Source organism: Microcaecilia unicolor, chromosome 9 (genome assembly GCF_901765095.1).
Source record: "Microcaecilia unicolor chromosome 9, aMicUni1.1, whole genome shotgun sequence".
NCBI lineage: Eukaryota > Metazoa > Chordata > Amphibia > Gymnophiona > Siphonopidae > Microcaecilia > Microcaecilia unicolor.
Genome location: NC_044039.1, coordinates 221985588 through 222013190, shown reverse-complemented (window position 1 = coordinate 222013190; position 27603 = coordinate 221985588). Strand labels below are relative to the sequence as shown.

At 47.7% G+C, this 27603-nt stretch overlaps 1 protein-coding gene across 4 annotated transcripts in view; it reads left to right on the top strand.

Annotated features, from left to right (window-relative positions):
* The window catches only part of TMEM63C (transmembrane protein 63C), a 169591-nt gene that overhangs the window by 127495 nt on the left and 14493 nt on the right, over window positions 1-27603 (top strand). For all 4 annotated transcript variants that reach the window (XM_030214815.1, XM_030214812.1, XM_030214813.1 and 1 more), the window contains 9 exons: window positions 128-250; window positions 590-743; window positions 4027-4133; window positions 6210-6296; window positions 6869-6934; window positions 12256-12418; window positions 14134-14239; window positions 16020-16187; window positions 25696-25811. In XM_030214815.1, the coding sequence (XP_030070675.1) occupies window positions 128-250; window positions 590-743; window positions 4027-4133; window positions 6210-6296; window positions 6869-6934; window positions 12256-12418; window positions 14134-14239; window positions 16020-16187; window positions 25696-25811 (1090 nt within the window). The remainder of the gene's footprint in view (window positions 1-127; window positions 251-589; window positions 744-4026; window positions 4134-6209; window positions 6297-6868; window positions 6935-12255; window positions 12419-14133; window positions 14240-16019; window positions 16188-25695; window positions 25812-27603) is intronic.

Here is a 27603-nt window from a genome sequence, read left to right as displayed (position 1 = left end):
TTGGAAAGGAGTTGAGGCTTGAGCAGTGTCCCATATGCACTGGTGTATGTCAAGGGATGGTTGTGATTCAGTGCCTGAACTGGGGAGAATCTCACTGCAGTCTAATATCTCGTCTCCTCTCCCACAGGATCATGAAGGACTACAGCCGGGTATGCTGCCGCAGATGCCCTCAGCAGTCCTCTGTCACCACTGTGGTCAACTCACACAACTGGAGGGCACAATACGCCCCAGCCCCCAGCAACATCATTTGGTAAAGGTTGAAAACATTTCACCTCTCCTGAGGGGGGGTGATGGGGGGAAGGAGGATCTCCATACCCATGTAAAATGTTGGTTGTCTTGGGTGGAAGAAGTTTCCATAGGTCTGTGTGACAATTTGGCTTACTGGCATTATGGTGGAGGGACTTGTTTGGTTCAGGTTTAGAGACACATTGGCTGTATCTTGGGTGGGGATATCTCGGGACTCAACTCCCTCAGCAGAAGGAAATGCCCAGGCCAGTGTGACGTCAGCAGACTGGATAAGCCATTTGGTCTTTTTCTGCCACTATATTCTACATTTCTAATACATTCTGACCCCTCTGTTTCCTTTTAGGGAGAATCTCTCAGTACATGGCAGCAGCTGGTGGCTGCGTTTCGTCATCGTCAACATCTGCCTTTTTCTTCTCCTCTTCTTCCTCACCACTCCTGCCATCATTGTCAACACCATGGACATGTTCAATGTCACGTATCCTGTGGAGAGCCTGAAGGTGCTGCTGTGTGTCTAAATGGCGGGGCAGGATCCAGTCTTCTATTATGCTGGTGATGGGGCAGGGGCTTCTGGCAGAAGGGGGAGGGGGAGGGGCTTCAGTCCAGTGAATAGTAAAAAGAAGGGTCTAATGTCAGGTCTCATTGGGAAATATATCTTGGAGTTTTCAGGCACCTGCCACTTGTAGGAGGGCAGGTCAAGGCTTTCCTCATTTCTTCTTTCTGTGTCGCCATTCCCTCTTTCCTCTCTAGCACCTGTCTCTGTGTTTCTCTTTTTTCCTTCCTATCTGTCTCTGTCTGTCTGTCTCTCTCTCTCTCTCTCTCTCTTTCTTTCTGCCCCAGTCCCCCCCCCTCTCAAATGTCCTTTGCCTTTCTCACACTTCTTTTATAGTGACTCTTTGATTGTCTTCCCCTTCTTCTCCTGTCCTCCTCCCCAACTTCTCCAGTTCCACTGTCCTTAATCTCACCTCCAGCAACCTTCTCTGTCCTCTCCTCTGCCTCTGTCTCTCCCATCTGTCCTTCACTCCCTCTTTCTCCAGTGCTCTTGTATCCTTTTATCCCTTCCATCTCCAGTGGTCTCTGTCTCTTCTCTGCTTCTTGTTCTCCCTCCCCCCTCCTACTCCAATGACCTCTTTCTCTTGTTCTTCCTCCCTCCTTCCCTCTCCAGTGGCCTCTGCTTCTTGTTCTCCCTCCCCCCTCCTACTCCAATGACCTCTTTCTCTTGTTCTTCCTCCCTCCTTCCCTCTCCAGTGGTCTCTTCTTCTCCCTCCCTCCTTCCCTCTCCAGTGGCCTCTATCTCGGAAAGACTCTTCTACATTAGTTCATTCAAAACAGAAAACAATTAAAATCAATTCAAAAATAAAACTAAATAAATGTAAACCAAATCATATTATAGCATATCAGATCCCCCTAGCTCTTGGGCAGCGAGACTGCAAAGGCCATCACAAAATAATGAGCCTTCAGCAGGCACTTAAAACATATTAAAGGCTGAACTTCCAGCAAGGCTTGGGGGAGAGCATTCCACAGTGATGGTGCTAGATAGAGAAACGCTGCCTTCCTTGTAGACATTAATAGGGTCTCCATAACCGGAGGAACCTCCAAGAACATTTTATCTTGCAATCATAGTAACCTCATTGGTTCATGCTGTCGAACTAATTTAGCAAGCGTTGCAGGGACTCGTTCACACACAGATCTGTAAGTTTAAGCCATTAGCGCGAATTGTATCCTATAAAATACAGGTAACCAATGATGATATTATGTAAAGAAGCAAGATGTTCAGACTTAGCAGCCTTCCTCAACACCCTCTGCTTCTGTATCCCTCCTCCCTCTCAGTTCTTCTCCCTCTCCAGGACTCCTTTTTTCCTCCTCCTCCCCCCCTCCCCCTCCAGTGTCTCTGGCTCTTCTCTGAACAGGAAGGGAGGGGGGTGAGACTGCAGCAGACACTGGGGATGATGCAGTAAGTTGCACAACCATTTAGCACTGCAGTTAACTGTTGATTTTCTTGTGCTGAACTTATTTCCGATGCAGGAAGAAATATTATCATAGGAAAAACAGTGTAAAACCACTGCACTAAAGGGTAGCACAGGGGGCAAATCATATGCAAATCAAGCAGACACACCTCATCCTGGGGGGGAGGAGCTAGAGCAGACACACCTCATCCTGGGGGGAGGAGCTAGAGCAGACACAGCTCATCCTGCAGCTCTCTGCAACCCTGGGCTGTGAACTCATCTGAGAGCACAGTAGGGAGGAGAGGGAAGGGGAGGGGCTAGAGCAGACACTGCTCATCCTGGGGGGAGGAGCTAGAGCAGACACAGCTCATTCTGCTGCTCCCTGTGATCCCAGGGCCCTGGACTGGACTGAGGGGAATTGTCAGGGCTTTTTTTTTGAGGGGGTACTTGGAGGTACTGAGTATCGGCACCTTTTCCATTGTCTGCTAAAATTGACCCATGGACCCCCAAGTTTAATGAAAAAGCTCAGGCTCTACACACCAATTCTGCCTTGTCATAGATTCTGTGACTGGTTGCAGGGGGCCTGGCTATTGTGGGGTGGTGGGTCCCTCAGTGAACACCTCACCCCTGAAGGGTGGCCTAGCATTTGAGTACCGGCACCTCTTTTGCTAGAACAAACGCACTGGATAAAGGGACCCACGTGTAGGTGATCAGGGCATTGTGACATCACTGATGAGGTTGGCTGTTAGCCATTGGTGGAATGAGGCATTATGACATCACATTATCAAAAGTGAGCCAAGTATAGAACAATCAAGCTAATTACAGGGGGTAACAGTAAAATAACGTCTTAACAATAGCTCATGTTGATAAGCCCCCTAAATGAAAGAAAAAAGAGATACCTGTAGAAATCAAAATCACTGCTACATGTGATAAAAGCAGGGCTTTTTTGGAGAGGGTACTTGGGGGTACTGAGTACCGGCACCTTTTCCATTGTCTGCTAAAATTGACCCATGGACCCCCAAGTTTTAATGAAAAAGCTCAGGCTCTACACACCAATTCTGCCTTGTCATAGATTCTGTGACTGGTTGCAGGGGGCCTGGCTATTGTGGGGTGGGTCCCTCAGTGATTACTTCACCCTGAAGGGTGGCCTAGCATTTGAGTACCGGCACCTCATTTGCTATAACAAAAGCACTGGATAAAAGGGACCCACATGTAGGTGATCAGGCCATTGTGACATCACTGATGAGGTTGGCTGTTAGTCATTGGTGGAATGAGGCATTATGACATCACATTATCAAAAGTGAGCCAAGTATAGAACAATCAAGCTAATTACAAGTTAACAGTAAAATAACGTCTTAACAATAGCTCATGTTGATAAGCCCCCTAAATGAAAGAAAAAAGAAATGCCTGTAGAAATCAAAATAACTGCTACATGTGATAAAAGCAGGGCTTTTTTGGAGAGGGTACTTGGGGGTACTGAGTACCGGCACCTTTTCCATTGTCTGCTAAAATTGACCCATGGACCCCCAAGTTTTAATGAAAAAGCTCAGGCTCTACACACCAATTCTGCCTTGTCATAGATTCTGTGACAGGTTGCAGAGGGTCTGGCTATTGTGGGGTGGATCTCTCAGTGATCACCCCATCCCTGAAGGGTGGTCTGGCATTTGAGTACCGACACCTTGCACTGGGAATTGTAAAGACCAAAATATATTTACATGATTTATGTTGTAAAAGATTTCAATGTGCTGCAGGGCACTGCTTGGGGCACAGCGAGAGGGCAGTAAAGAGGTTACCATTTTATGCTCATGCAGTCCTTCCTCTTGCTTCTCTTCTCCAGAATCCCGTAGTGACGCAGTTTTTCCCCACCTTGCTGCTCTGGGCCTTCTCAGTGTTCCTTCCCTTTGTGGTGTATTACTCGGCTTTTCTGGAGTCGCACTGGACCAGGTAACACCCCGCTCCATCTTTCTCCACAGAACAAGGGCTGCAGGAGGGGGTCTTTGGAGGTTTAGGCAATAAGTTGGCTTATGCGCTATTCTGTACTTACTACTTGGACATTACATGGGGATGGCACACAATTATCGCATGCAAATTATTCAATACTACAGTATCATTTATACATGTATATCTCTAATCTAGGAGAGAGCATTTATTCTGGTTCTCTGGCTGGTGTAAGTTCCTGCCTTTATTCACACAGACTAGTCAAACATATAAATGACAAGTGACCGACTCACCCACAAATGCGCAGTAGAGACTTCCCTCTCTGTCCCGCCCTTGCGTCAAGACGTGATGATGTCAGAGGGCAGAACAGAGAGGGAAATGGACGCTGCTGCTGGAGCTTGGAGACGAAGCAACATCGCCGGCGTAGCAACCTCCACATCCCCAACGCCGCTCCTGCCCCCCTCCGTATTGGGCCCACTGCACTGACATGACAGTGCCTCTCACCTCTGTATGGAAGTGCTGCAGGCAGCAGCAGAGCGATCTGCTGCTGCCTGCAGCACTTTCACACGGAGGTGAGAGGCGCTCTCATGTCAGTGCAGGGGGCCCGGCATGGAGGGGGGAGGGAGCTGCGGCGAGGAGGGTAGCTGGACATGGGGAGAGAGCAGGGCAGAGAGGCGGGTTGCTGGACATGGGGGGAGGACAGGGGAGAGAGCAGGGGGGCGAGGCCAAGGGAAAGAGGAGGGTTGCTGGATATGGGGGGGAGGGCAGGGGAGAGAGGAGGGTCGGTGGACGGGGTGAGGCCAGGGGAGACAGGAGGGCTGCTGGACATGGGGGGAAGGGCAGGGGAGAGAGCAGGGTTGCAGGACATGGATCGATGGAGGGGAGGGGAGGGCAGGGGAGAGAGGAGGGTTGCTGGACATGGGGGGAGGGCATGGGAGAGAGCAGGGTTGGTGGACGGGGAGGGAGGCCAAGGGAAAGAGGAGGGTTGCTGGATATGGGGGGAGGGCAGGGGAGAGAGGAGGGTTGGTGGATGGGATGAGGCCAGGGGAGACAGGAGGGCTGCTGGTCATGGGGAGGAGGGCAGGGGAGAGAGCAGGGTTGCAGGACATGGATCGGGGGAGGGGAGGGCAGGGGAGAGGAGGTTTGCTGGACCTGGATGGATGGAGGTGAGAATTATTACATTTTGCAAAACACAGATCTCGCCTGTTTTAACGGGCTTAAGGGCTAGTATTATATAAAGAAAAGCAGGCGTCTATTTTAATGGAATAAACTCTGAATAGACACGTTTAGGCACCTAAAAATAGCTTTCTCTTATGCAAGTACCCTCTATGTGTGCACTAGATTAGTGTCCATGAGTGCACCAGGAATGTGTGTGCACTGGATCAATATCCATGAGTATGCCAGGGCCGTGTGTGTGCACTGGATCAATATCTATGAGTGCCCATGTTGGTTCCAATCTCAAAATGGCTGCCGTGGGAAGTCTCAGCAGCCATTTCTACTGGAACCAGGCCATGCGCATGAGCAAATGGGGAGGCTCCTGCACCCGCTACCCACCAATAATGAAGTAAACCGAAGAGGAGGCCACCGTTGCCAGGGAATGGGTGAGCTCAGGAAGGGAGCTTTTTTTTAGTTGGGTGAGGGGGAGGCAGGTTCGGGTTCAGTTTCTGCCGAAAGCAAGTGGCCAGTTTCAGTCGCAGATTCAGTTTCAGCAGAAATCAAAGATCCTAGTTTCAACTAGGCCCTATATACGTGCTCCAGTATGCTCATGTTGCATGACGTGTCTATTCCCCTGTAACACAGTGTGTGTGTATTGTGTCTCTGTGTGTGTTGCAGGCTTTGTCTGTACCTGAACTGTGTGTGTTCTTTGCTCTGTATAGATGTGTGCCTCTCCCTCTGTCACATGCTGCATTAGGTGTGCATTTTGCATGAATATGTGTCACAGCTGCTTTCTGTTTGCGTGTGTCATATGCTGAGTAAGTGTCTCAGTTGTCCTCTCCTCATACGTGTTGAAGGGGGGGGGGGGGATTGTTGCATGAACTGCGTTCCTCTCACTCTCAGCTTTCTTGTCTTCTTTATTTCTAGGTCTGCTGAGAATCAACTAACGATGCACAAGTGTTACTTTTTCCTAGTGTTCATGGTGATCATTCTGCCCTCGCTTGGTCTAACCAGGTAATGCAGAGGAGTGTCTGCTCCCCCTCCCTGTGAACAGTGTACAGAAGAGTGTGTAACACACTGTTCTCCCTGCCCATCAGTAGTCGCCGAGTGTAATGCACAGGGGCAGGGGTGTATCTGCGTGGGGCCCTCGCAGATATTGCCCTGGACCCCCCTACTGCTGCCAACCCGTCGCTTACCTTTGCTGGCGGGGGACCCCAACCCCCACCAGCCGAGGTCCTCTCTTCCGTTGCAGGCTGCAAGTTGCAAAGCTTCCTGTTCTTCTGAATCTGACGTTCTGCACGTACAACGTGCAGGACGTCAGACTCAGAATTTGAAACTGAGTCTGACGTCCTGCGCGTTGTACGTGCAGGACGTAGGACTCAGAAGAACAGGAAGCTTTGCAACTTGCAGCCTGCTGCAACGGAAGAGAGGACCTCGGCTGGCGGGGGGTTGGGGTCCCCCGCCAGCAAAGGTAAGGGACGGCAGCGGGGGAAGGTTGGCGACGGGGGAAGGTTGGAGGCGGGAGGAGGGGTGGAGAGAGTCGTATGATGCACAGAGGGGTTTAATGCACTGTTCTTCTTCCTTAGCCTTGACCTTTTCTTCCGGTGGCTCTTTGATACTCACTTCCTGGATGAAGCTGACGTCAAGTTTCAGTAAGTGTTGTTGGGCTTTCCTGGCCTGTCATTAAAATGAGGGAAAAAGTTCTGAGTTTTGGCACAGCAAGAGATTAATGTTCAGATCTATTGTCCTGTGGTAGAGCCTGGCAAGAGACCTAACATCAGTGGCGTACCAAGGGGGGGGCGGTGGGGGCGGTCCGCCCCAGGCGCACGCCGCTGGGGGGGTGCCGCGCGCCTGTCGGCTCTTCGTTTTCATGCTCCCTCTGCCCCCGAACAGGTTACTTCCTCTTCCGGGGCAGAGGGAGCATGAGAACGAAGAGCCGGCAGGCACCTGGGGGGGGGGGGGTCTTTCACCAGGGGGGCGCTGCACCCGGGGGGGCGGGATGCATCGGCGATCCGCCCCGGGTGTCAGCCCCCCTAGGAACGCCACTGCCTAACATAGTAGCTGACAGCAGATAAAGACCTATACAATCCATCCAGTCCGCCCAACAACTTGTATACTTGATCCTAATTTGTCCTTGCTATTTTCAGGGCACAGACTGTACAAGTCTGCCCAGCACTGGCTTTGCTTCCCATTTACTGGTGTTGCCATCCAATCACCGCTACACTTGTTTGGTTTCACGCCTTCTATACAAGATTCCTGCAGGAGGACCCTCTGTATACAGCACTCCTCGGAGTCCATGGTCAAAAGTAATGCTGGTGTTAATAGTCTGTTAATGCACAGGTTTGACAGGGCAGCGTGGGAGCTGAAACCATTAATGCAGACCACATTTAAAGCTATGTTAAAAATAAGAAAAATAAAGTTTCTCATGCATATTTAGCATGGGAAACGTTTTCACCAGATCCAAAGCAACATAGAAGGATTGGCAGCATCCCTTCTCTCCCTCCAACACAACCACCTTGCCCAGACGCAAAATCTATCCCCCCCCCCCCCCTCCCAATATGAGGTGGCTTAACCCCTCATTTTTCCCCTAATGTTAAAAAAAAAAGCCTGGCGGTCTAGTGGACCCTCGCCCCCCCCCCCCAAAAAAAAAAATCTCCCAGGGTGTCTAGTGGGAACCCAGCCCAAGGCTCCAAGTCCCCAGCCCCCATACCTGGAAGGAGGCAGGAGCAATGACCTCTTGCTTCTGTCTGTGGGCACCGTTATCTTCAAAATGGTGGTGCCCCAACCCACCCAGTGCATCCTGAGATGCATTAGGCGGGGCCTTATATGGTAGTAGGATGCACCGTGAGGGGCGGAGAGTGCCACCATTTTGAAGTTGATGGCCCCAGAGGCAGGAGCAAGTGGACATCACTCCTGCCTCCTTCCAGGTATTGGGGCCGGGGGCCTTGGATTGGATTGGGTTGGGGTCCCGTGAGACCACCAGGGAGTTATTTTGGACCCTAGTGGGGCTGGGGTCCAGTAGATCACCAGACCTTTTTTTTTTAACATTACAGGGGTCAGGTGGGAGGACCCTGGAGTCCATTAGACCTCCAGGCCTTTTTTGTAACATTAGGGGGGCGGTTAGGAGAGAGCCTTGGCTTTTTTTGTTGTTGGGTTTTTTTTAAGTCAACTTTCCTGTCAGTACCTTAGCTAATCACTGCTCAGGCTCTGACAGGAATGTTGAGATTCTTCACTAAGCCACAGATTACTGCGGCAATTTTAATGTGGCAGTAATTTGCATGCTCATTAGTTTGAGCCTTCTGTGGCAATTTTTTTTTGCTCTAAGTTCATGGGACTGTACTTCAGGCTTTTGAGCATCTGCCTCTCACTGTGCAGGGAACAGCAGGCTGGACCTGAGGAGGGTGTCGGTGATCTTCCAATTTTACTGCTTCCCAGGACAACATGGATGCCAAGGGTGGCCCATGCCAAAGTGAATCTTACCACCCCACTGAGTAAGACTGAAGGCCAAAGACAGATTTTTCACAGCTCGTTTATCCAAGGTTTAATTCTGGAAAGATTTCAGTGTTGTGCTGCTACGCAAATGAAATGAGCAGCGCAAAAGATATTAATCTTTCTTTGGTACTATTTAAATTAGAATTCTTTAATCCCATGTGAAAAAAGAATGAGAAACACAGCTGCCACATTCTTCTCCTTAATTGAGTCTGTGATTCAATTAGTGTCACTGCTGTGTTCTTCACTGCATCATTTACTGTATTAACCTCCTCATTTTTCTACGACTTTCTGTCTTGATGGATGGGTTGTAGCTCTGCAAACGGAGTGCAAAAGCAGATCCCACAGCATCAGTAATATTACTGCACCCCCTGGTCAGTATCTTACCCCTACTTACCCCTAGCACTGGGGGTGGCTCTCATTCTGCACCCCCCCCCCCCCACACAAGTTCCTTAACATGATGTCACCGTTTCAGACTGTCACTCCTCCAAAGACAGGACCCTGCTCGTTCCTTTGTAGGAGGTCCCAGATCTGCTCTCTCACCTCTTTGCATGCTGGAGCATCCAGGGAAGGCTTGTTCTCCTGGGGAAACAGCAGTTCCAACTTCTCAACCTCACCTGCTGCCAACGGTGGCCCATCCCACTGGCTGCCAAAGGAGAAGGCAAGGACAGGATGGTTGGTGAACACATCGTGTCTTACTGGCTGGTGAAGAGATGAAAAGACAAGAGATGCAGCAACTGGAGAAGCCATCATGATGTTAACGACAGAAGAAAAGAAGAGGCAGGGACAGCAAGGCACAGTTTGAAATAAGCCCTCTGCACTACACCCAAAATATTATCTAGGTGAAAACATGTTTAGAGTGTGACAGGGCCACTGCCACGGGGGCTAGGATGAAGCATTTAGACCCTGAAATACAAGTACCAGAAGCCATTGCAAGGAGGGAGGCAGAGAGTAATCTGGAAACAAGGGAATGGATTCCCAGCTCCAGCAGAGGGAGCCAGGGGGATAGCCAGGCTGAGCCTATAATTTCGTCCCCCACTAGGGGGAGGCGGAGGGAAGAAGCTCAGTTCCCCTGGATACACAATCAATATACCTTGCGGCCCAGCTGGAATAGAGAGGGGCCCTTGGAGAGGGAAGAAGATGGTTGGATGGATTATATGGAAGGAGGGGTAGATCAGAGGGGAGAGGAATCCCCAGGAGGGAGGAGAAGCCTCTATGGAGTGGGAGAGTTCCAAGGTAGGGATGGCCAGCTCCTGAGGGTTTGGAAGGGTGTTGGAGGTGAGAGAAACCTGCTTTATTGAAAGCCTGACTTATTTGGAAGCCTGCTTTATTTACCTGCTTTACTGGAAACCTATCTGGTTACTACTACTACTATTTAACATTTCTAAAGCGCTACCAGGGTTACGCAGCGCTGTACAATCTAACAAAGAAGGACAGTCCCTGCTCAAAGGAGCTTACAATCTAAAGGACAAGTGTAGTTAATCAAATTGTGGGCAGTCTAGATTTCCTGGATAGAGGTACAATGGTTAGGTGCCGAAAGCGACATTGAAGAGGTGGGCTTTGAGCAAGGATTTGAAGATGGGCAGGGAGGGGGCTTGGCGTACGGGCTCAGGAAGCTTATTCCAAGCATAGGGAGAGGCGAGGCAGAAAGGGCGGAGCCTGGAGTTGGCGGTGGTGGAGAAGGGTACAGAGAGGAGGGATTTGTCCTGTGAGTGGAGGTTTCGGGTAGGAGTGTAAGGAGAGTAAGGGTAGAGAGGTAATGAGGGGCTGCAGATTGAGTGCATTTGTAGGTGAGAAGGAGAAGCTTGAACTGTATGCAGTACCTGATCGGAAGCCAGTGAAGGGAGAGGGGTGATATGAGTATATCGGTTCAGGTGGAATATAAGACGTGCAGCAGAGTTCTGAATGGATTGAAGGGGGGATAGATGGCTAAGTGGGAGGCCAGTGAGGAATAGGTTGCAGTAGTCAAGGCGAGATTCTCTTCCTCTCTACGATTCCCTAATGTGTCTGTACACACGAACCTTATTCTACCACAACATTACTGTATTTGTTCATACCGGAATTGGCGAACGCCTTTATGGTACTATGTAAGCCACATCAAGCCTGCAAATAGGTGGGAAAATGTGGGATACAAATGTAACAAATAAATAAAAAGTGCACCACAAAATATAGTAACATAATAAATGATGACAGACAGACTAGCGCGGCACATCAGTTTCACCAGACAACACAAGTAGAAAAAAGAATTTTATTTTCTATTTACTGATTGGAATATGTCAGTTTTTGGAATGTGCATCTGCCAGAGCTAGTTTTAGACATGGCTGGGGCCCACAAGAAAAATCTCTCTCATTTGGCCTTCAGTCTCCAGCATTGGGATGGGCTACTCTTGGTGTCTCTGAGATTGACAGTGGGGAGGTTGCCCTCTATTGGGGAAACCCTGTTACCGTTGGGGTCAGAGCCTTGTTAAGGGCCACGACAGACCTCTTCCCCGTGTGTTTATGCAAAGAGGTCCTTGCATTGCACTCTGTGGGACTCTTTTCCTCTATAGGTAAGCTGCAGTGAACAGTACTTTAGTCACAGATCACAGGAGTCTTCCAACAGGCCTTGCAAAAGTACAGCAAGGGTTCTGCAGAGAAATAGCTCCAGAACTCCTAGTGAGTTACAGCTAGCCTTGTCCAAACCGTCTTGCTTAATCCCTTTGCTAGGATACTCACTGGGGGGATCCTTGCAGGGAAACAGCAACCCTAACTGGGCAGAGTGACAATCAGCACCACTCTTACTAGCTCTAGCTGAACTCCAAAGATTGGGCAGAATTGAAATTCTTGTCCTCTTCAGCTTTTGACTCCAACTGGCTCTTGCGATCATGTGATCAGGGCATGGTGGAGTCTCGTGAGGAAACAGGTTGAGGCAGCCATGCAGAGCAGGCATACGGCCGTGTCCCAAGCAGACGGTCAACAATGTCCCAAAGGCACAGCTCAGCAGTCCTGGCTGCTCCTTCATGATAAGCCAGAGAGAAAATGGGCAAAACTTGATTGTTAACCAGGTATTCAATCTTCGGAGGTTTTACTGTGCTTAGGGCTAATTCAAAATTAATTGCGCTCCTATTTCAGCACTGAGTGATGAATTTGGTTATTTTATGAGATTTCATTGGTCATTTTTGAGTTTTACATTTTGTTTCTGATATGCTGTGATTTTTTTTCAGTAAATGTATTTTTATGCTTCTGACTCCAGTCTTGGACTTGTTTTTTTCACTTAACAGCTATTTGTTATTTTTATGCTTTGTAATAATTGTATTTCTTTGGTTGTTGTATTTTGCTCTTATCTTTTACTGAGAATAAGTAAGTCGATAAAATGAGATATATCTGGATATAGAGGAGGCAGTGCATGCAGATCTGTCTCATACATATTCATTGTATGACAATGCTGGGGAGGGTTGGTTTGCTGAGTAAGGTGGCCGTCCTGTAATGTGTTTTTGGGTTCACAGGTGTGTGTTCCTGCCCGACAATGGTGCATTCTTCGTAAACTATGTCATTACGTCCAGTCTGATTGGGTCAGCCATGGAGCTCCTGCGTATCCCTGGACTGATGGTGTATGCCACGCGCCTCTGCTTTTCCAAGTCTGAGCCTGAACGCCTACATATCAAGCGGGTACGAGGGGTCTGCAGTGTGTAACGAGGAACTCGGCAGGGTGGATTTTTAAATATGCAAATAAATGGTAGAAACAATTCAGAAAAGGTTTGTTGTCCATCCCTCAGGATCCCCATCCCCCCCCCCCCCCCCCCCCCACACACACACTTTGTTAAATTTCACATTGCCTTGTTGTCTTTGGTTAAGCTGATATCTGAAGCCAGAGGGGAGTTGTGAGCAAATGTTCACTCTGCTGCAGGACACAAGGCAGGCCCTCTCCATCTTCTGTGTAGAACCTCTGATCACCAGGACCAGGTGAAGAAGTTGGCGAGGAGAAGACCACACCACAACTTATTGATATGATGGGGTTAGAGGAAGGAAGTTCTCCTGCTTCCCCCAGAAATCCTTAGTACGGGTGGCTCAAAACCCTAGTAGTCTTCCTCAGGTATTCCCCTTCCTCAGGTATTCCCTCACCTCTGGGTCTACGGGTACCACTGCCGGGTTTTTTGGCTGCTACAGTAACCATAACAACTTAACAAAAGCTCAGCACCGAAGCTCAAACCAACATTCATTCCCAGGGCCTGCAGAAGCCCTGCCCCTGTTGTCACGGAAACCTGCAGAAGCCCTGCCCCTGTTGTCGTGGAAACCTGCAGAAGCCCTGCCCCTGTTGTCATGGAAACCTATGCAAATGTGCTGCTTCCATAGGCGCTGAGGCCTCTCGCTGTACTTCTCTTGAGTTCTTACATCTGCTGCTACTTTTCCTGCAGTGGTAGTGGCCGCGGTGAGAGTGCACCGACGCCGATCAAAACCGGGGTACCAGAGGCTGTATCTGGGCCTGTTAATCACAGATTCTGGCCAGTTACCAGCTCTGTCCCAGGACCCCATCATTATACAAAGCTGGCCTCTATCAGCATAATCAAGGCCAAGCTCCTCCCTCAGCCACTCTCATACATATTCATGAGCTCTGGACGCACACTGTTCACCCTTCCAGAAGACAGAGGTCAGGCACAAGGGAGCGGGAGGGGAGAGATGGCAAAAGAGCACCCTCTACAGAGTTCAGGCATCAGAGCACCTTCTGTAAGAAACTGAAGGTGTCATCTCCCAGTATAATGAAGATTAAGGGATGTTCCTCGCATAAAGGGGTCAGGCCCTAGGGAGCTGCCCTTTAGAATGCTTTGTCCTCATTAGTTTTGTGTCTCTGGGTTGTTTATCATACTACAATTATGTGAACAATTTTTCATCCTTGTGACAAAGGATATCAATAAATACTTATGCGCAGTAGGTCCAATATCCTGTAGCTGTGAAGTGGCACAACATTAGCCCATTAAGATAGAAAACATGACCTCCTGCTGGCCAGCTTCCAGCCATTGCTCCTGCCGTGGCCTCCTCTCTTACTCCCAGTCTCTTCCCAGCCCAGGATGCTTCATCCTCCGTTCCTGTGACCACGCCATTGACAGATTCAGTTTCAGGTTCGAGGCCTGAAGGTTCAGGATTGTAACTCTCAATCTTCAGGTCAGCAGCTTCCCTTCAGCATCCTCATTCCCTGTACATTACAATATGCTAAAGACACATTTAAGATGCTACTAAAGGAAAAATGCCCATTGATACTGATTTGATGCTCTCTCTCTCTTCTCTCCTCTCTCTCTCTCTCTCCTCTCTCTCTCTCTCTCTCTCTCTCTCTCTCTCTCTCCTCTCTCTCTCCTCTCTCTCTCTCTCTCCCTCTCTCTGCAATTTAGAGTCAGGCCTATGAGTTCCAGTTTGGGTTGGAATATGCTTGGACAACTTGCATTTTCACCGTGGTGATGACGTACAGCATCACATGTCCTATCATAGTTCCTTTTGGTAAGTGACTCAGGGACGTAGCCAGACTTCGGCAGGAGGGGGGTCCAGAGCCTGTGGTGAGGGGGCACATTTTAGCCCCTCCCCAGCACTGCTGACCCCCCCCCCCCCCCCGCCATTGCCGAACCCCCGCCGCTGCCACCAACTTTGGCCCACCCCCCTGCCGACGATCCTCTCGACCCCCCCCCCTCTCACCGCCAACCCTCACCAGCCACCACCTACCTTTGCTGGTGGGGGACCCCAACCCCCGCCAGCCGAGGTCCTCTTCTTCCGGCGCAAGGCTTCGTTCTGTTTCTGTGACTCTGACGTCCTGTACGTTGTACGTACAGGACGTCAGACTCACAGAAACAGAACAAAGCCTTGCAGATCAGCCAGCAACGCGGCCGCTGGCTGATCTGCAAGGCTTTGTTCTGTTTCTGTGAGTCTGACGTCCTGCACCAGACTCAGAAACAGAACGAAGCCTTGCGCCGGAAGAAGAGCACCTTGGCTAGCGGGGGTTGGGGTCCCCCACCAGCAAAGGTAGCCCACGGCGACGGCAGGGGAGGGTTGGCGGTGAGAGGGGGGTCAAGAGGGTCGTTGGCAGGGGGGGTCCAGGGCCAAATCTACGGTGGCCCAAGCCCCCATGGCCCCATGTAGCTAAGCCACTGGTAAGTGTATGGCCCATCCTTCTCCCAGAACATCAGTGGCAGTGCGGATGTGTCCTGCCCCATCCATTCGTACAGAAGGGGTGGTAGGTGCATGGAACAGACTCCCAGTGAAATTAGTAGGCAAGACAAAGATGGTATTCAAATTCAACAAACCATAGCTCAAGCAAGAAGAACCTCTGAGGAAAAGGAAGGGATTATGGAGCTGTGCAGATGGCTTAGGAGAGAATATTGCATACGCTGTATGGCATGGTGGTTAAACTGTTTGACCCAAAGGCCTCATTGGGAGCCATGATTAGGTTGGGGGGTTTAGTGGAGGTCTGGGGTTCCATGCTCAGTGTGGGTTGTGGCCCCGTCGAGGTCTGAGTTGTGAGACCAGTGGGGGTTGGGGGGGGTCCATGCTCAGTGGAGGTTGAGAATCCATTGGAGGTTTTGGGGTGTGAGAGTGGTGGGGGTTGGAGACCTGAGACAAGTAGGGGTTGGGAGCCAGTAGAAGTCTGAGCATGAATGTAAAAATTAAGTAGTTAAAACCATATACTGTAAGTTCTGAATTCTCACAGTCCCACCAGCCCAAGCTGACCAGTTCATATTAATCTGTCCAAAATGGTGGATATCTCCTATTAGGGCACATTTAAGACTGAGCAGGGCTTGTGCCACAGCTTATTGCACTCCCATTCTCCCCCCCCCCCCCCCCCCAATTTAATTGTATACGACATAGAATTATCAGTTTTAGCTTGAGGCCAGTCCTGGGTCTGATTCAGAAATAATCAATGCAGGTTTGCCACAGAGACTCAGCCCTCAGTTCTTTGATGCTGAGAATAACTGAGAGCTCATAATGCAACACAGGGTTCCTCGTGGCTACTCTGTTGATGTCATCATTAAACCCCACCCCCAAAATGGGCATCTTTAATGATGCATGAATGTTAGCACATCATCAGGCCCCAAATGATAACATTGGCAGAGCAACCGGGTCAGCAGGCTGGATATAGTGAAACGTTTACAAGGTGGAGCATTGCACATAGGCGGTGGTGGGCTGGGTTTGACTCCCGGGCTGTATTGCCCACCCGCTGGCTGTAGATTTGGTGTCTGGGATGCAGGAGTGGCCTTACGTTGCTCTTCATCCTCACTCTTCTGTCCAGGTTTACTCTATATGCTGCTGAAGCACCTGGTGGATCGATACAATATTTACTACGCCTATGTGCCAGCAAAGCTGAGCCAGCAAATTCACTCCGCAGCTGTCAGCCAAGTCATTGTCGCACCAATCCTCTGCATATTCTGGCTTCTCTTCTTCTCCGTTCTGAGATTAGGTAAGTGCAGCTCTATGCTCTCCCTCCTCTTTTCTTTTTTCCTCTCCTCTCCCCTCCCTGCCCTGCCTCCTCTCCTCTCCCAGGTTCTGGGCTGTCCCTTCCTCTCCCCTCCCTGCTCGAGGTTGCCCCTCCTCTCCTCTCCCTGCCATGCTCTGGGCTCTCCCTCCTCTCCCCTCCCTGCCCTGGGCTCTCCCTCCTCTCCCCTTCCTGCCCTGGGCTCTCCCTCCTCTCCTCTCCCAGGTTCTGGGCGGTCCTCTCCTCTCCCCTCCCTGCTTGAGGTTGCCGCTCCTCTCCCCTCCCCTCCCTGCTCTGGGCTGCCCCTCCTCTCCTCTCCCCTCCCTGCTCTGGGCTCTCCCCTCCATGCTCTAGGCTGTCCCTCCTCTCCCCTCCCTGCTCTGGGCTCTCCCTCCTCTCCCCTCCCCTCCCTGGACTCTCCCTCCTCTCCCAGGTTCTGGGCTGTCCTCTCCTCTCCCTCCCTGCTCTGGGCTGCCCCTCCTCTCCTCTCCCCTCCCTGCTCTGCCTCCTCTCCCCTCCATGCTCTAGGCTGTCCCTCCTCTCCCCTCCCTGCCCTGGGCTCTCCCTCCTCTCCTCTCCCTTCCAGGTTCTGGGCTGTCCTCTCTTCTCCCCTCCATGCTGTGAGCTCTCCCTTCTCTCCCCTCCCTGATCTGGACTCGCCTTGCCTTGCTTCTCCCTACAGCATGTTCTTCTGCTGTACCTGTCCTCTGTCTATAGTCAGTAATTAATATAAATTTATGAAGGAAATAAAATGAGACAGAGAGAAGCAAAGCTGGTTTTGCAAACTCTTCAAGCCTTTTTCTTTGTTTTCCTTCTTTCTTTATAAATGTACTGTAACATTTTTCATCCAGGCATAGCCCACTTGTTATGTAATTTTGCAGGCATAATTACATATCAGTCATTTAAAAAGATAAAAAATTATAAACCAATCAAGTAAATAATATTTGTTTATGTTAACCTGATTATTTAGACCAAAATTATTAGGGTGGATCTGTTATAACAAGGAAAAAAGGGGAAAGAGAAATGATCCAGGAAATTAAGTGGCTCTGGGGTGGGGGGGGGGGGGGGGGGGTTGAAGTGCAGCATCTTGAACCGTACAGCTATTATTGAGTGGATTCTCGGAAGAATGAAAGGCAAAGTTGTGTCCTTTGAGGAAAGCTTGGGTTTGATCTCCTCCAATACCAATTGATTTGTTCTTCAGATGGTCCACAATATACAAAGTATTATTCTCTAGCATTTAATTCAAAGACATCAATGTTCCTTCCGTCTTGCTTCTTCTGTGGTCAACTTTCACGTCTATATGACTTTATTGAGAAAACCTCTGCCCTTGAAGATCTTGTCTAGGTCTTTTGTAGCCTTTCTACCCAGAGAGATGCGTCATTGGATTTCTTGACTGTATGTTGTTTCGTTATTGATTATTGGTTGAAGTTGAAGTTGTGTACTGTTTCTATTGCTTCTCTATCAAGGTTGAAATTATTGAAGTTACCTGTTGTCAGGATCTTTGTCATCTTCACAATGAGATATTAAGCCTATTTTAAGACAATGTTCTTTGATCTTGATAAGCAAATGTTTCAGATCATCTCCACTTTCAGCCAGTAACATCAGTATAGTGAAGGCCTTTGATGAGTCTTCCTTCAATTTCCACACCTCTGGTTTCTTCATCCATTCCTGCTTCTCTGATGATTTGTTCTGCTTATAGATTGAATGGGTATGGGGAAAAGTATGCAACTTTGTCATTCACCTTAACAAGCACAATACTTGAGTGAAAAGCACATATTGGAAATTACAAATTCTAAATGCCTTCCGACAGCCACCCAATTTAAAACACAAACTAGTGAAAAGCAAGTTCCTGATAGAAACTCATAACGAAGAGAATGGCACACATCCTTGCAATATATCCAGTTGCAAACTATGCCAAAACATTTCACAGGACCCCACAGTCATTCACAAAGGAAAAATATTCAACATAAAGGACTATTTTACATGCTCATCTTCCAATGTGGTATACATCATTCAGTGTAAAAAATGTGACGAAGGGTGCTATATTGGAGAAACAAGCCAGATGCTAAAGACAAGATTTAATTTACATAGACATCATATGAAAAATGCCAGTGCCAGCCAGGATGTCACGCCTGTGGGGCAGCACTTTACAAAACCAGAACACTGTACCAGTGATTTCATTGTAAGAATCCTGAAAGGTAACTTTAAAACAATACAGGAACGTAAGACCTTTGAAGTCAGAATGATTAAATGTTTTGACATCCACCAGACAGGACTTAACAAAGATCTGGGTTTTCTAACCCATTATAAACTATAAAATTCTACTGCTTTGTCACCCTCTTATCACCATGCATCTCTCCCTGTCTCTCATCCACCCAGCTCACCTGTTTCTCACCTTACCCCACTTTCTTCCTGTGAGACTGTCATTGGAATGCTTTGGTGTTTCACTTATATATACTGTTATTTATCAACATTTGCTTATTTCTGATCTGAAGAAGAAGGGTTACCTTCGAAAGCTAATCAAAAAATATATTAAGTTAGTCCAATAAAAAAGGTATCTTATTTATTTTCTATGTTTTGTTGTATTTCTATTTATTACCTTTAAATTCTAAAGAAAAATTCCATCCTTAAAACAAAGCATAATTATAGTTCTATATTGTCCACCAATAAAGAGGAGAGATCCAAAGGAAATTTCATCCCAGAAGCATAGAACAATTATAAAGGTATGAAATTAAAAAGTACAAAGTGGGGAATATCCCAAATATCCCAAACCCTTGACATATAATAATTACGTACCCTGTCCGCAAACAGGGAGCTCCAACTTCTTTGCCTCAATCAAAAATTTCAGTTGATCTGGGTCAAAAAAATATATACTTTTCACCGCTTCCTGCCACATTTGTCTGCATTTGCCACAAACTGGCTCGGCTCGCTGATGTCACCAAGTGATCAGAAATAATAACCAAACGTTTAAAAATTTACCACCAAATGCCAAAACTTGTTGGCGAAACAGGAGAAACTTTTTTCTACGCTCCTGTGTTATCTTTGCCAAGTCAAGAAATATTCACACCTTTTGACCCAAGAATAGTTCTTGCCTGTGGCGGAAAAATAATTTCAAGACGTGGTCCCTATCCCGGGGAAACACAAAGGTCATGGTTAACGTAGCTCTGTCGGTTACATTTGTATCAGTTCTCTCCAGAAATCCTGTTAAATCCAGGCTACCCTGAGATATTACTTCTACTACTACTTATCATTTCTAAAGCGCTACTAGACTTACGCAGCGCTGTACACTTGAACATGAAGAGACAGTCCCTGCTTGACAATCTAATCAGGACAGACAAACAGGACAAACAAGACATAAGGGAATATTAAAGTGAGGATGATAAAATAAGGGTTCTGAACAAGTGAATAAGGGTTAGGAGTTAAAACCAGCATCAAAAAGGTGGGCTTTTAGCTTAGATTAGAATACAGCCAGAGATGGAGCTTGACGTACAGGCTCAGGAAGTCTATTCCAGGCATATGGTGCAGCAAGATAAAAGGAACGGAGTCTGGAGTTAGCGGTGGAGGAGAAGGATGCAGATAAGAGAGATTTACCAAGGAAACGGAGTTCCCAGGGAGGAATGTAAGGAGAGATGAGAGTGGAGAGGTACTGAGGAGCTGCAGAGTGAATGCACTTATAGGTCAATACGAGGAGTTTGAACTGTATCCTTAGTAGCAGTGGGAGCTACCTCAGTCTGATCCCCTCCAACTTTAGATGACTTAACTGAGGAAACGTTTGAAACAGGAGGGATGTCTTCTGTAGCAATGTTCTTCCAAATATTCCCTAAACATCTGAAGTGGTGGAAAGATTGTAGGCCTCTTTAACAAAGCCGTGCTACCAATTCTCGGTGCAGCAAATGACAGGAAGCCCAATCAATTCCTATGGCCTTCCTCTCATTTGCCTTGCAGGAATTGCTAGCGTGGCTTTGTAAATGAAGCCTTTTATGTTTAGGAAAAATTTAAGAAAGATAGACTTAAGGATCTTATGTAATTCTCTAAAATTTTCCATTTTCCTATTCATCAATTCTTTAATCTTTATTAAGGTAGTCTGAATCCCCTTTAAATTATCTCTATCTTCCCCTTTTGAAGCTTTGTCTGGAGTGATTTAATATCCTCTGTTACCCCACTTGAAGTTCAACAAGACATTTCCACCACATTTGTAAGTTTAGTAATAGCATTGTGCAGAGTTGGAAGGATCTTCCATACCAAATCTAGAGTGATGGAATCCAGTTTGACCAAGTGAGTTACTGCAGGCATAGTCTCCAGGAAAAATATCTTGCTGAGGCCTACCACATAGCTCTTCACCTCCAACATCGGAACCAGAAACTGAAGCCACAACAACTGGAGACTTATCCTCACGACAAGATGATCCACAGGAACTCTCAGCTGCCATTTTGAAAATATGGCAGCGCCAATGGGCGGGGGAATAGTGGCAGCGCAGCAGGTAGGAAAGAACATGCTCACCCCTGCAGAGGCCACTAGAACACCAGGGCCCTTCAGGTAGGACCGGGATGGCATGTGGCGTCAGCTGGGGCGGTAGGGGAGACAGCAGTGCGGTGGTAGGGTGGCGTTGGACAGCGGCCGGTCAGGGAATCCAGACCACTCTTAGTCCGCCCCTGCATTCAGAACCCTATTTAAAATGAGAAGGATCAGAGGGTTCTTCTCGACCCAGATCGACTATTTCAATGGAATATATGCCGAATGCAAAGAAAAGAGCCTGAAGAAACTGCAGACAGCCCAAAACACTGAGGCACATATGATTTTCAAAGCCTCAAGATACCAACGAACCTTACACTGACTCCCTGTGAGCGCAAGAATCATAGTAACATAGTAGATGACGGCAGAAAAAGACCTGCACGGTCCATCCAGTCTGCCCAACAAGATAACTCATATTTGCTGCTTTTTGTGTATACCCTACTTTGATTTGTACCTGTGCTCTTCAGGGCACAGACCGTATAAGTCTGCCCAGCACTATCCCCGCCTCCCAACCACCAGTCCCGCCTCCCAACCACCGGCTCTGGCACAGACCGTATAAGTCTGCCCAGCACTATCCCCGCCTCCCAACCACCAGCCCCTCCTCCCAACCACTGGCTCTGGCACAGACCATATAAGTCTGCCCAGCCCTATCCCCGCCTCCCAACCACCAGCTCCGCCTCCCAACCACTGGCTCTGGCATAGACCGTATAAGTCTGCCCAGCACTATCCTCACCTCCCAACCACCAGCCCTGCCTCCCAACCACCGGGATAATTCAAGGCTTTGGTATACTGTACGGCACAGCCCCAGACTATATGCTCACGCTGATTATCCTACCACTATGGAACGCCCTACCAGGCTCCTGCAAATTCCGCTTGCTACATTTCCCCAACTGTAAGAGAATAATATACAAGTTTATACACAACGGGGGTTCTCCCACTTGGTAACTAAAGTATGGAAGTCACTACCAACAACTGTAAGATTAATATGTTACCTGACCTTCTGCAAATGACCTTCTGCAAAACGCTCAAGAAGTTCCTACCAGAAGAGGCCCAATCTGTGAAAATTAGATAGCAATATCAATGGTAAATGAGATGACTGACCAATCCCATAATGTTTACCTAGCCCAGAAATGGTTGTTCACTTTCCGAAATGCATCTACACTTATTTATTTTATTTATTACATTTGTACCCCGCGCTTTCCCACTCATCACAGGCTCAATGCGGCTTACATAGTAACAAGAGAATACAATCTATAGTAACAGAATCAACAAAGGGGGTATGTGATAGGACAAATGAACAAGGAGTAAATGGGATAGAAGAGGTATGAGAGAAAGGCTAGGGATAGGTAAGGAGGTGGAGCGATAAAGGAGAAGTTGAGGAAGAGCATGGAGGGTAAGAAGGTTGGTAGGAGATATTTTCTGAGTCATTGTTGTTAATGATTAGTTGAACCGGTAAACAGATGGGTTGCTTATGGTAGGTCAAGTCATTCGGGTAAACCTGTTTGAATAGATGGGTTTTCAATAGTTTCCTAAAGGGAAGATATTCATTAACTGACCGAATGTATCTGGGTAGAGCATTCCAGAGTTGGGATCCCAGGTAGGGGAAGTTAGATGCATGGTAGGTTTTGTACTTTAGTCCTTTGCAATTGGGAAGGTGCAGGTTAAGGTATGATCATGAAGATGTTGACATGTTTCTGGTCGGAAGGTTTAATAGATTGACCATGTAACTTGGTGATACTCCATGGATAATCTTGTGGATTAGTATGATGGCCTTAAAGGTGACTCGTTCTGTAATAGGGAGCCAATGAAGTTTAACAATAGGTTATTACTGTCTAAGCAAAGTAAACATCTGCCATTCAAACCAACATCTTTCTCTGTTACACTCCAGTGTAACTGCTCTTATTACTACTGCTATCCACGTCATATTCTACAATTAATCAATTCTGTCCCACAATTCACTGTATTTTAATCATTGTTGATACTGTTAGACACATAGAATTGTAATCTTTGAACCGCATCACTGCTATTAAATTGTAATCACTGTTACTAATGTAAGCCACGTTGAACCGAACTCGTCTTTTGGATAACGTGGGTACAAGAGCCAATAAAATAATCTTTCAAGAAGAAGGAACCAGTTCTGTCAAGGCCAGTAAGGCACTATGTTAATCATGATGCTTAAGCTTTATTGGAACTTCTATAGAACACTTGGTATGAGAGTTTATGGCAGAGATAGGAAAGTTGTCAGGAAAAGGAAGGTTTTCGGAGATAAGGTGTTGAATGGTGCAATATTGTGGTTAAAAAGGCAAGTTCACTCCAGGGGAGCAGAAAGGCACATGCTTCTGAGACAAGAAGTGTCCAAGCTCAGAGTGACCAAGAAGAACACCCAGAAGGCTAGAGGGCAAGGTGAGGGGACAGAGCCTGAGACCAGGTTGCAGATGAAATCATGGTGGGCAGTCCTTGATTGACCCATCAGAACAAAGATAGTAGAGATAGGAAATAACAGCAAGCTTGGCTGAGAGGAAGAGGAGGTCTTTGCAAGAGAAAAGAGGATAAGCAGGCGTGGTTGCAGTACACATGAGACTACATTACACACAATGCATTGCTCACATATCATGACAGGAAGTGACTGTAGCACTAAAATCCCTAGGAAAAAGAATAGCATTAATGGCATTAAACACATTTTAGAGGTATGCAGTAAAAACTAGTATAAGGCTGCTGGGGGCAGAACAATTAGAGCAACTTTTTGTAACTTGGGCGTGACTGAAACAGGTCTAGATTATGCGTGTGTTTTGTGTGTCTTCCCAGTCAAAAATCCCTGTTGGACCACCTACTTTTGGCAACTCCTTAGTCCTGCCCACAAACTGCGCTGTGAAATATCCGAATTTTGACTTTCCAAAATCGAGATTTGAACATTTTTAGCAGATGGACCTTTCTTTAGGCATTTTAAGATGTCTGTCTGCCACGTAGCTCAGACAGCTGATAACCAAATAACTCTATGATATTTTGTCATTTTTATGTGCACAATTGCCCTCTCAAAACCCCTAACTCTTTCCTTCCCCAGGCCCAACACTCCCCATACCAGCTCTTTCCCTCATCAGACTCAACCATCCCAGTTGTCTTGCTCTCCAGGTTCCACCCTATCCAGCTCCAGCTCTCTCTCTCTTTCTCTCCCCCCTCACCTTAGCTTGAACCTCCATCCCCTCACCTTCCTGAGATTCACCCCCCAGCTTTCTCTACCCAATCTTCAGGGGGGTTCCTCCTAGCTTTCTCTGTCAGCTCTCCTATACCTAATACCCCTGCATTCTGTCTCCTCCACCCCTAATCTAGCCCTTTCACCATAGCTCCCAGCAACTCCCACACCCCTTCTCTCTCTGGTGTCGATGATCAAAAGTTAACCGCATTTACCAGCGCAGAAAGATCAGAGGGGTCTAGCACAGCAAGCAACAAGCAAGCCAGGGCGTAGCGCAGATAGAATGCAAATGTAGTCAAGCTCATTTAAATGAGGTCTTTTTGGATTCCTCCCCAATGATTCTTTATTTATTTATTTATTGCACTTGTATCCCATATTTTCCCACCTATTTGCAGGCTCAATGTGGCTTACAAAACCCTGTTATGGCATCACCATTCCAGGGTATAGAATACAATTGGTGTTATACAGAAGTCAAGGAAAACAAGAGGATCTGGTCAAGTAGTTATAGAAAGATATTTTCTGAATATAGGTAGATAGGTGTAGTGTCATAGTTAGTTATGGGTTCTCCTGGTAAGCCTTGTTAAAGAGGTAGGTTTTCAGAGATTTGCAGAAGTTACTTAGTTCGTTGATCGTTTTCAGGTGTGTTGGGTGTGCATTCCACAGCTGCGTACTTATGTAAGAAAAGCTGGTCGCGTGCATTAGTTTGTATTTTACTCCTTTGCAGCTGGGGAAGCGTAGATTAAGAAATGTTCGTGCAGATCTTTTAGCATTTCTGGGAGGCAGGTCACAATGTGCAGCCTCTTTGCTCCTCCTCTTGCCACGTAATTGGTATGGGTGGGGGAGGGGGAAAGCCACGTAAACCAGCAGAGCAGTGCCAATATGTGCTTCACAGTCTGATTGGACTGGCGCATGTGCCAGGCATGTTCCTCCCCCTTGCTTTCGCGTTTACGCCATGTAAATAATTTGAATATCATTGGAGAGTAATTTTTCTGCACTGTTCTGGCACTATGGGATCTGCAGGGTTGGCTTAGCGCAGGAGTTCTGAGAATCGGCCTCCTGATCCCTAAGCAGAATTCTGGACAGGAAGGAAATTCTGTGTCCATTTTTCCAGAGCTATTGTGACGCTTTCTGTTCCTGCTGTGTACACTCTCCTCGCTGAACTGTGCTCCAGTCGTCTTCTCCTCTCTGCAGTCTTCGTCCTCTCCTGTCTGATACCCCCATTCAGTGTTGCCAGATGGAAAAAATTTGTCATGCCCAAAACCAGCCCAAAACTGCACAAAGTCAATTTGCATGTGAATGACATCATTAATAAATATTAATGAGTCCATTTGCATACGAATGACATCATTAATAAATATTAATGTAAATTTGCATGTGAATGATATCATTAATAAATATTAATGAGTCCATTTGCATATGAATGACATCATTAAGCCCGCCTCCGTGGGGCTTCTACTGGCCATGGCCGCGGGAAAACCAGCCAACCCCCCCCCCGGCCAGCGGCCGCGGGGAAAAAAACAGCGGTGGGCAAAAAAAACCGCCAGCGGGGCTTAAAAAAGCCGCTCAAAATCCCGCAACCCACATGCGGCATGAAAAAGCCTCAGCGGCTCGCGGAAAATAGCCCAATTGGGCGAGAAACCCACAGCCCTGGCCACACTGCTTTTTCCAGCTGTGTGCAATCTCTCTTGACCTCTTCTCCGTGCTGTGGGTGGGTATGTCTGCCTCTCAGGTTTATATATTTCATGCACTGCCTGCAGTACCAATTCTGACCAATGTATTGTGCTGTTGCAGGTCCTGTACGTCCCATCACCCTGTTCACCTTTGTAGTTCTGCTCTCCTGCATCCTGTTCTCCATTTGCAGCCTCTGTTTAAAGAAACTGCAGCCAAAGAAATCAGCCAGTTACCAGGTGAGTCTCTTGTGCCGGCATCACTGAATTCTCTTTCTTTGGTTTCACGTCTCTCCTCTATCCTACCCTCCTCTCGCCTCATGTTTCCACAGTCCCCCTCTTTCCAGTTCTAGCATTCCTCTCACTTGTGTCTCTTTATCCCAACCTTTTCTCTCCCCTTGTTCTCTTCCATCCTGCCTCCTCTCTGTCCCCCTCCCCCCTTTCTATTCTGTCCTGCCTCATTTCTCCTCTCCACCTTGTCTCCCCCTCTCCTGTTCTGTGCTAATATTTATTTCTAAATCTCTTCCCCTCAGTCGCTCCTGTGATGCTGTTCCTTTGCCCTCCTGTCTTTATTCTCCTTATCCATCCCATCTTGACTCACTGTTTAACTGTGTCCTGAATCAGTGCATTACACCTGTGGTATGCAACCTTGAATTTTGATGTCAGAGAAACTAAAATTGGCAAACTGGATCCATGAAATACAGAACCAGACCATGAAGTGTATCACAACCAAGCCTGATACATATTATCCACTTTATCAGAAATAGAAAAGTTGAATCAGACACCATGAAATACAGTAGAAAAAATGCACAGGAAGCACAATGGATATATACAGACATTGTATCAGACGGACATCTGGACATTTCCCACCCCATAACCCAAAAAATATAAAACACAGTAGGACCAATCATCTCCCTCCCTTTTCTCTTCCACATCATTTGGGGGGCCAGTATACCCCCCTCCCCCGCACAACATAATTTTTTACACATTCTTTTCCCGTTCCAGACATGCAATTCATGGCAATGCCCCCCACACCCCCCAAACCCAGTGCTTTTTTTGTGAGGTCCGGCTCACCTGCCCACTCCCTTCCGTTCGTGCACCTGTATTCCCTGTTTTGAAATCTTTAATTTACCCAAAGTCGTGGCGAACCAGCAGTAAAAGCAGCAGGCAGACTCGCCTTCTCATCGCTTCCCTTCCCTCTCAGCGCGTCCCGCCTTCCTCTGATGTAACTTCCTTTCCACAAGGGCGGGACGCGCTGAGAGGGAAGGGAAGCGACGAGGTGGCGAGCCTGCCTGCCTGCTGCTTTTACTTACTGCTGGTTCACCGCAACTTCAGGTATGTAAACTAAAGATTTCAAGGAAGGGAGCACGGTTGCACAAATGGAAAGTCGGGAGCTGAGGGAGGATAGGCAGGCAGGTGGGCAGGGATTTGAACGAATCGCTGGACATGGAGAGGGGAGGAGAATTGCTGGACATGGAGGGGAGGGGAGGACAAATTCCACTGCAGAGCCACACAGGTTGTGCAAAACTTTGTCCCCATACAAGAGTGTTGCACAACGTGGTCCTCCAGCAGATCTCCGCCACACTTTTTGCTTCAAAATTGTTTTTCCTGTTTTCCTCCTCTAAAACCTAGGTGCGTCTTATAGTCCGAAAATACGAGTAAATAAATTAATAGATAAATACAACATGCAGTGCCCCCCCCATACCCCAAACTAGGTTTCAACCTAATTCAGCCCCTCAAAATGATACACTGATTCCGATTTATAACAAATTACTACTCTACCTATGAAAACTTATTCCATTACTATACGTCCTCTGTGTACGTCCGTCTGCTGCTCTAACCTTCTTGTTTCAGACACCGTAAAAACAAAGCACCAACTAGGGCTTATGGGACCCGATGGAAGAAAGAAGCTACAGGCTAGGGAGAGTGGGAATTGTCCCCTCAAGTGGGAATTATCCCAGGGGGAACTGTCTGGTGGGAACTCGCCTGATGCTGTGCTGACATATTATATCAGTTCTTCTGTATTCAACAG